General features: G+C 39.4%; 1 protein-coding gene across 1 annotated transcript in view; it reads left to right on the top strand.

Moving 5' to 3' along the window:
* Prkaa2 (protein kinase AMP-activated catalytic subunit alpha 2) overlaps window positions 1-10,047 on the top strand; it is a 76,001-nt gene that overhangs the window by 28,240 nt on the left and 37,714 nt on the right. The window contains exon 2 of the mRNA XM_031378036.1: window positions 8,593-8,734. Within this exon, the coding sequence (XP_031233896.1) occupies window positions 8,593-8,734 (142 nt within the window). The remainder of the gene's footprint in view (window positions 1-8,592; window positions 8,735-10,047) is intronic.

Genomic DNA, 10,047 nt, shown 5'->3' with positions numbered 1-10,047 from the left:
AAAAAAAAAAAGACTGTGGTTGAGCAGCGTTGAAAAGTCCTTATGCAGCTCTAAAGATACCTAAGACTTGTGAGTTTGCTGGTTAACACTAAGGCTTCACATTACTGAGTTTTAGAATACACACACATTCCGTTTTAGCAGTTATTATGGACTGTTCACCAGTAGGGATTTCTCCACATGTGTGCACTAACTGTATTCTTACCTGTAGCCAATGGCTCAGGTGCTTTATATTCTCACCAGTGCTTGGAATTCATTCTTTTATTCACATTAACTCTCTCATTCTCTACCTTCTAAAAGATTTAGCCTCATGCAGATTCCTAGGACTGGGCCAAAAGTAGTCACACTCTTTGTCAAAATATCACAACAATAGTCTCTAGATCAGTTGCTAATATTGTTCACCTTTTAAACTTTTTGAGCTGGGCCTCCATAGTCTACATTGCTCTCAGAACTGTCTTCTACCTCCTACTAAGGTGGCTTTATCTTAGTTAGAGTTTTATTGCTGGGAAAAGACACTGTGACCATAGGAACTCTTAAAAAGGAAAAGATTAATTAGGGCTGGCTTATAACTCAGAGGGTTAGTCCATCATCATGGCAGGAAGCATGGCAGCATGCAGACAGACATGGTGCTGGAGAAGGAGCTAAGATTCTACATCTTGATCTGCAGGTAGAAGTGACTGTTACACTAGACCTAGCTTGTCCATATGAGACTTCAAAGCCTGCCTCCACAGTGACACACATCCTCCAACAAGGCCACACCTACTCCAACATGCCCATACCTCCTACTACTGCTACTCTCTATGAGCCAAGTATTCAGACACAGGACTCAGTGGAGGCCATTCTTATTCAAACCACCAGAGGCCCTTCAAACCCCACTTAGAACACTCAAGCACTTTTCTAGTCCAAAGTCACATTCTTTCAAAAGACAATGTGGTCAAGTCTGCCATAGCAATAGCCCACTTCCTGTCACCAACTTCTGGGGTAGGCTTAGGTTTCAAAAAAGACCACACCATTGGCAGTGTCTTTCTACCTTGTGCTTGTGGATGGAGGTATGAGCTCTCCGCTACTGCTCTGGCAGCATGCCTGCTGCCATGCTTCCTGCCTTGGTGGGCATAGACTCTAACCCTCTGGACCCCTTAGCCCCAAATTAAAGTCTTTCTTTTATAAGTCACCTTGGTCAAGGTGTCTTATCACAGCAGTACACAACTAATCAGGACATTTGGGTTATGGTTTCAATTACATTTTTCTGATGACGAATGATACTAAGCATCTCCTCATATGCTTATTAACCATGTCAGCTCATCAAAATTTATTGTCCTTTGAGATATGTAGTTTCTTCTATAATGACCAGACTTTAGATAGTCTTGGTTCTGATGATTATTCTTTCTTTTATCAGCACTTTTCTATATTGAAGAGCTCTTAGGATATAGTTCCACATAGGTTTCCACATAGGAGAGCGGCTTAGAATACATGAAATTTTTCTTTTGCTAGATGGTTAGTAGTTTGCCTCAAATATGTAGAATAATTAGCATGTCCAACTTGCATATACTACTCAAATTCTAGAGGAGCAATACAAGTAAAGTGTAAGCTTAAATCATACCAAATATTAGTATTAGTGGTGAACTTGATCCACATAGAAAAGTTACGGCTCATCAGTTGAATATCAGGCACTATGCTAAGTGCTGAGCAACAAAGATAAATGAGGCCCAGACCTGGCTCCGAGGTACTTAGTGGTAAACGCAGTACAGACTGGAGCTGGAGGTCCATTGGAGGATCGTGTCTAGACATTAGAGTTGCTGGAATGAGTGGGATACATGGTTAGTGAGTACACGCTAAGAGAAACTGAATTGAAGTTTGAAGGGCAAATGAGACTGAGGCAGGTGAAATATTGAAGTTAGGGGATGCAAATGGGTGATGTATTTAGCAGCATGGGTTCATTCTGTTGAATGAGACTCTACTGAAATGCACTGGATGCACATCAAGAACTAGGTATGAAAGAGAGACAGTCCTACAGGGAATCTAAGTGGTTCTGAATTATTGAAATGTAGCATTTGGAGGAAGGAATGGTGAAAAATAATACAGAAAAGTTAGGGAGATATCTTTGTGTGTATGTGTATATGTATATGTATATATATGCACACAAATGTATATATTATACAAAAATTTTTACCTACAACTATTCCAAGTCTATACAAGGCATTCTAATTAGTTTTTGATTCCAGTCTCCAGTGATTACATACTCTAACTATAGAGTACATTCCAGTTGTTCAGAGTCTCTGGATCCTCTATTCGGTGTGAGGATCTGACTGAATGCAGTGATTTGACTGAACTCAGAACTTCTGCTTAATACTGTCGTGGAAATTATTGAGTCTTCTTTTCCCCTTTTGACATTTTAGTAAGCTTATCTTACCTGCAGGTGGAGTACACAGGAAAATACCTTTTTTTTTTTATTCCCAAGTTCCTTCTTAATGTATGGCACGTTAGCTAACAGTCGTTAGTAATAGAAAGAGAACTGACTCCAGTCCCAGAGATGATGAAGCTGGTGGCGGATAGATGAATGTGCTGTTTGTGGAGCACAGAGCCTGTCTGCGCCTATCCTTTACTTATGTATGCTTGTCCCAACTTCTCTCCTTTGATCCCTTTCTTATTATTGTTCTTTAAAGCGTGTGTGTGTGTGTGTGTGTGTGTGTACACTCACATGTTGTAGAGGTCAATGGACAACTTGCAGGATTAGTTCTTTCCTACAGTGTGCGTTCAGGGGATCGATCACAGATTGTCAAGCTTGACAGCAAGCACCTCTCCTCTATACGCTGAGCTCTCTCAGGTCTTTGGGGTCTGGACTGAAGATTTTAGAGTCTTGTGTTAGGGAAGATGAACTCTTAACTGTGACCAGGAAATGATGTCTTGAGCTGTCAGACTTTGATTCCATCTTTTCTCCAAATTTCAAATTGTCTTAATATTTATGGTACTTCAATTTGGAAAGCATCCAAAAACTAGACAAAGTTGTCAGGAGGTGGGGAGAGGCTTAGAAGGTTTGCAACCTTCAGTATAGAGTGATCCCTGGGGACGTAAGTAAAGAGATCTTAGAGTTGAAAGGAGAATTAGGCTTGATTTAGTGGAAACTCTTGCTTAGTATGAAACTATCCTATAGGTAATCCTAACAAATGGCAGAGCTTCCCTTTGAGTCCCGGGTGATGTAGCTGAGAGTGCTGATTCATAAAGCCTGCAGCCTGTGTGTCTGTCCCTGCCCCTGCTCTATACTATCAGTGGTTGAATGAGTTTGTAGCCATTCTGGGCCCATTTCCAGCAGTGGTGTCTGTGATATTAGACAAAGACTGTAAGTCACCTGACTTGAATCCCTCCTATCTAATGTGGAGCAATGACCAAGGATCAAGTAAATGTTAAATAATATATAACCTATAAAAAAAGTAGATCCAACAGCATAGTTATTTAGGAAAACTTTTGTTTTTTTTTGAGACAGGGTTTCTCTGTATAGCCTTGGCTGTCCTGGAACTCACTCTGTAGATCAGGCTGGCCTCGAACTCAGAAATCCACCTGCCTCTGCCTCCCAAGTTCTGGGATCAAAGGTGCGCACCACCACTGCCTGGCTTAGGAAAACATTTTTAAGTATAGGCCAGTATAGTATAGGAGATACTACACTCCTGTAGTGTAGAGCATTTGTCTCTGGGCACTTGACTTTCTATTAAGAGTTTCCTCATTCTGTTTTCTAGAGCATTGTAAAGTAGTTTCCATTTCTTCCTCTGTATGATACTCTTCACCTTGAAACAGAGAGCTGTAAGTCAGATGTGAGGGTGCATGCTTCTCAGACTTGTAGTAGCTAAGTCAGAGGACCTTGAGGACAGGCCCTCAGAAGAAAACTGAGGGCTGGGGGAGGTAGAGGCAGGTGGATTCCTGCAAGTTTGAGGTCAACCTGGTCTCTATATATAGCAAGTTCCAGGCTACAAGTTTGAGGCCAGCCTGGTCTATATAAATAATGAGTTCCAGGCTAGCCAGAGCTACAGAGTAAGACCTTCTGTCAACCCCATCCCCACCCAAAAGAAATGGAAAGATAGAGAAATCATAAAAGGCATACTTAAATTGTAGTTCGGTGAGTGTGGTTTTCCTCCCCAAGGTTTTAGAAAGTATTTTGTATATTTTGGCTAGAATTTAAGAAAACCAGAAGGGACCATTATTGGATAATCTAGCAAAATTGAAATTTGAAGTTGACTATTACATGTATATGTACATATGTGTGTATATTTTGTGTGTACATGCCACAGCATGTAGGTGGAGGTCAGAGAGCAGCCTTGTATAGTCAGTTTATCTCCTACCTTTGTATGGGCTCCAGAGATCAAACTTAGGTCACTAGGCACTTTACTCACTGAGCCATCCTGATAGCCCCTAAAGGATATTTTAAAGTATTCTGAGTAAGAAGTATTTAAATTCATCTGTGGCAGAAATATGCAGAAAATAAAAGGGCTGCCCTTCTTCAAAGGGCCTATTCCTTTTCAACTTGATAAAAGGTCTTACCCCTCTTCAATTTGTTGGTCAGAGGAAGGGGTCCTGTAGATATCCCCCAACACTGCAGGCTGCTGTGATTGCTCTTGGCTGCCCATCAGGAATTGAAGGGTAAGACCTGATTGCTCACATCAGTCACCACATACTTGAGTCATAAGATAGAGGAATCAAGCTGGTACTGACCTGGAAGCTTCATCTGAACTGGGTAGCAAATATATTGCCAGAAGGTTATACATTGCTATGTGGACTACTTGGAGGAAAAAAAAAGCCATCAACATTCTTTCCCAACTGTGAACCCTGGGAACTACAATAATAACAAGCCTGGCAAGACATGCCCACTGGTGCATAGCAGTGTCCGTGCTATGAGAGGAACTAGCAACTTCTAATTGGATTTAAGGCCTGATCCTCAAGATAGAACTCACGCTTGGTTCTGCTAACTGAGCCAAAACCACATTGCTGGGTAGGTCATACTCTAGGGAGACACTGATACTATTATTTTGCTGATGGACACAGCATCAAGCTGCTCTCTAAATCCTTACCATAGACTCATAGATTATTGCAGCTCTTAACTCTCATAAAAGCTTCCACTTGCAGCTAATGGCAACTAATACAGACACTCAAAACCATTCACAGTACAGACAATAGGAAGCTGGAGTGATCTAACTGGACACCCCAAGGCTTAAAGATTATCCTGGAAAAGGGCACAGAAACTAGAGGTTGTGGAGGACTACTGCAAAACAGTGGTTTCCAGACCTAGCAGGGCTGTAGAACATAAAAAATCACACAGTTGCTGTTTCTGTATGCATTAGATCCACACAACATCAATCCAGCACAAATTCTAGGATGAATGGGAGAGGAATCTACAAAGTCCCAGCTGTAGCTAAAGAACTATTGGCTACTAGGAGAGGGTCAGTCAGTTTTCTTTAGGAGTGTAGAGCCTGGTAGCTGGCCCATGACTCTGCACCCACACACACACTGACAACACTAAATGGGCAAATGAATTTTTAAAAAAAAAGCTAACACAAGAATTTAAGATGGAGAAATGGTGTGTGGGTCACAGTGGGTTTGCTTCAAACACATTGTCTATGTTGCTGGAGAGATGGCTCAGTGGTTAACAATGCAGACTGTTCTTGTAGAGAACTTCAGTTCAGTTTCCAGCATCCACATCAGGTGTATCACAACTGCCTGTAACTTGTACAGTATTGTACGATGTATTAAATTCCCAAACAATAAAAACAAACAAACAAAAAAATAGAAGAGATTAAACAAGATGGTAATATTTAACTCTCTTGTAAAACTCTGCAGATGATGCAAACTATTGTCATGCCTGGTTACGTAACTCTAATGTTTGGGTTAAGAACAGTTGCTTTTAAATCCAGACTTTGAGGTAGAGACATTTACAAGGCTACACCTCTACACAGGGGTGTAGGTTGCAGCCCTTCTGTTCGGTAGTCATGTGTGTAGGTATAATTTGGGATTTATACCCGGAAATAAAAGTCCTGTAGGAACTGCTGGGCAAGTGGCAGTACAACGGAGCTGCCTGTAAACTGCAGCTACCCCAGTGGAACGTCAGTGTGATTAGCACAGCGTCATCACAGCGGGTACTCATGGTGAATGTGTTCCGTGCATGGGTGCGCCTGTTGTACCTGACAAGTGTATATTGATCTGAATCTTTGCTTTTGTACATGGTTTGTCCATCCTGTGGTCAGCAACCCTTACAGACAAGGCATATTAAAGTATTTAGAATGTTCACTTGAATTATTTGGTTACTGCACTTGTTTCTCTTCTGATACTTTGAAACCCAGTATAAATCTTTCTTCATGTGCACATGATCAACAAGTTATTGCACATAAAAGATGCCTAGCAAATGTTTTAGATTTATTAAAATTTTTTAAGTGAATGGAAGTAAAACTTTGATGAATGGAAACATTTGATTTCCATAAAGGGAAGTTTGTATATGCCACATACATAGAAGTTTTTTTTTCTTTTTTGGTTTTGTATGTACATTTATGAAAAGATTTGTTTTTCTTTTTTGAGACAAAGTTTCTCTGTGTAGCCCTGGCTGTCTTGGAACTCACCCAGTAGACAAGGCTGGGCTCCAATTCAGAAAACCACTTGTATTTGCCTCCTGGAGTTCTGGGATTAAAGGCAAGTGCTACCACTGCCTGGCTATTGAAAGAGTTTTAGAACTTTCATTTGGCTTTCAGGGGAAAGTGTGACAAATTATTGTATGTAATTAATTGTAGTTAAGTACCAAGCTACTCAAGGAATCATTAGGCTATAATTAACAAAAAGGAGGAATTGTCAATACATTTGACTGTTTTAACTTCAGGCATTTACTCCATTTATCCGTTTATCTGTTTATGTAACCATTTCTAGGGAAAATGCCATTCCAGTATGTCATGTGGAAAAGGCAAAGCAATACTTTATCATTATATTCTTTTCTGAGTCAGTTTACTTGCATTTTTGTTTTTAGATTATTCCGGTCATATTAAAACAAATGACCCAGCTGCTTGGCTGATATCATGTTAGATAAGTTTATGTCACGTGACCAGAATACCTGGGAACAACATGTAGGGAGGAATTATTTATTTTGGCTCCCAGCTTCAGAGGTGCCAGCCCGTTATGACTGGAAGGACAGGTGGGAGCAAAGCAGTTAATATTTTCTCAGCCAGAAAGGAAAAAAGAGACAAGAACTACTTGCAGCCTTAAAGACTCTTCCTCATGACTACCTCCTTTCAGAGGCCCGCCTCGTACCTCCACCTGTCAGCTGGACTGTGGTACTATGAGTATCAAGGTGTTTGCCCATTGATTAGGTCAGTGTCTCCTGGTTTTAATTATCTTGGAAATGCCTTCACAGACATATCCAGAACTGTACTTTACTAACCTCTCAAGCATTTATTCAATCAACTTGACAGGACTAACCATCACAGAGTCCATGGTCTTTGATATGAAAAAGTTACCTGTGTTTCCGAACCTTAGTTAGTGGGGAAGGAAGAACTGAATCTTCCCTGTTGTCGTGATAAGTTCTGTATATATCTCTAGAGAATAGGAATACGTCATAGAGTTGTTATAAGGATGGGTGAGCAAGCCAGCTACACTTAGAATACTGCTTAGTGCACAGTAATAAATAGCACTGTCACTTCTATTATGATTACTTTTATTATAGTGTTTAAATGATATTTCTTTAATATTTCTTAAAGGAATACTCAGGAGCTATCAATAGCTGGAATCTTTATTTGCAGCATACAAGCAGTGTACTATTAGTAAAGCACTGAGTCGGGCAGAGGAAGAGGACGGGAATGCTGCATCTGATTTGGAATTTGTTAAACTTGAGGTGCTTATAGGACACCCAACTTGAAATACTCGATGGGAACATGAAGAGGGAACAGGATCATTAGTAAATTATAAGCCTTGGGTGATGAGTGAGATGATTCAGGTCTCTACCATGGATCTAGGTGAGAAGCCTTCGGACATCATTAATCTTTAAAGAGCCAGGAGAGAGCAGAAAGGAGAGCACCCAGCAGTTAATGGGAGGGAGTGGTGCTGACCTTAGAGAGTACTGCCTCCTTAGCAAACCATTAACATTGGACCAATCCAGGGAGATGAGCATGGGACCTGAACAATGGGAGCAGAAAGTGGTATGGGAAGTAGCAAAGATTGTGTTAGCTTGAATTTTTAACAGAAGTCAACTATTTTATGTTTATTCAAAAATTATTTACTCATTTGTAACAAATACAGTGATGTTAAATAGAAGATGAAAATAAGGAAATATAATGAATTCTATTCTGTCTAAAAGATGTTCCATGGTATTTTAATGAAGGAATACAGAATTGAGTATTCCTTTGCACAAAGTTGGAAGTAACATGGCTATGCTTTGCCGAGGATGCTGAGGTGATGGAGGCACAGCTTCTGTGGTGAAGAGCAATAGGCTGGTGTAAAAGAGGAGAACTTCAGGCCTGTGCATCCCATGGTGCTGAAGTCCATTGTGAGGAAATAAGCGGAGCACAGTGGGGAAGCGCACAAGCAGTGATTCTGTTCTTCTGACAGCCAATATCTCTCTTCTCTTTTCTTTAGTTGGAGAACATCAATTGACAGGACATAAAGTGGCAGTTAAGATCTTAAATAGACAGAAGATTCGCAGTTTAGATGTTGTTGGAAAAATAAAACGAGAAATTCAAAATCTTAAACTCTTTCGTCATCCTCATATTATCAAACTGTAAGTATTTCTGTGCTTGAAAATATAAAAGAATTGTCCTGAAATAGATGACTTGGAATTTTATAAATACTATAAGTTTCTTTTTGAAAATATCAGTTTTCATATTCATATTCACTTTTAATTTTAATTCATTACCCTTCTGTCAGTTTTTCAGTGTACATTCTTGGTTTAAAATTAAAGCCTTTCTTCAAAGTTGGTACTAGTCAAGTGATGAGTGTAGCCTTGGAAGTTGATTCTTTAAAATTTACTCTGTAGATCCCTCAGCATTTGCTATTTCTACATTGGTTCTTTTCTTCTTCTTTTTCCTCTTTCTATTTTTAATTTAAAACTATTATCAGGCCAAGTGTAATAGTACATTACTGTAATGTCACTCAATGACCAGGGTAAAAGGATCGTGAGTTTGAAATCAACCTGAATATATAGTAAAACTGGTTAAAATAGTAAATATTGAGAGAGCTATAAGTTAGTTAAATTGAAAGATAATTTAACTAATTTAATTAGATATAGAAAATCTAGATATTAAGGGTGAAGTAATATTCTGTTATGTTGTTTAAATTTCTATAGAGAATAATGTAACATTCTAGATACAGAAAATTGTCTTTATTGTACTTTAAACCTTGGATGCAGTCTTTATAAAATAAATGTTAACTTTATTCAGTCAAGAAGTACCTGAGGTAGCCAGGAACTGTGCCAAGCAGTCTACATTTATAATCCCATAATACCATCATGGTAACTCTGTAAGGTAGGCTTACTTTATTGATAAGAAGACAGCATACTTAGCTGGGCGGTGGTGGTGCATGCCTTTAATCCCAGCACTTGGGAGGCAGAAGCAGGCGGGTTTCTGAGTTTCTGAGTTTCTGAGGCCAGCCTGGTCTATAGAGTGAGCTCCAGGACAGCCAAGGCTACACAGAGAAACCCTGGCTTGGAAAAAAAAAGAAGATAGCATACTCAACAGGGATAAGCAACTGGAAAAGTTAATTTGTGGATCCAGGGTTTTGGCCCAGTTATATTTATATATTGTTACTCAGGTATGTAAACAAAGTACAATATGGTTTTATAAATGCCAAATTAGTTAGTGAATATAGTAGTAGAAATAGTAGAAAGAGAGTTAGCGTATATCTTGATTCAAATAAGATTGCTGCATAAGAAAGCCTATTTAAGATCAGAGTAAAGATATTATTGTCTTTTAGATTTTTGTTTGCTAGTGATTAAGATCAGAATAAATTATATTTAGCCTAAAATTAGTCAGATACATTGAAACTAATGGAAGAGAAAGTAGGGAAGAACCTTGAGCAAATAGGCACAGGGGAAAA

The sequence above is a fragment of the Mastomys coucha genome, unplaced genomic scaffold (assembly GCF_008632895.1).
Source record: "Mastomys coucha isolate ucsf_1 unplaced genomic scaffold, UCSF_Mcou_1 pScaffold18, whole genome shotgun sequence".
Lineage (NCBI taxonomy): Eukaryota > Metazoa > Chordata > Mammalia > Rodentia > Muridae > Mastomys > Mastomys coucha.
Note: the sequence above shows the minus strand (reverse complement) of the source record. Positions and strands in the feature narration are given on the sequence as shown.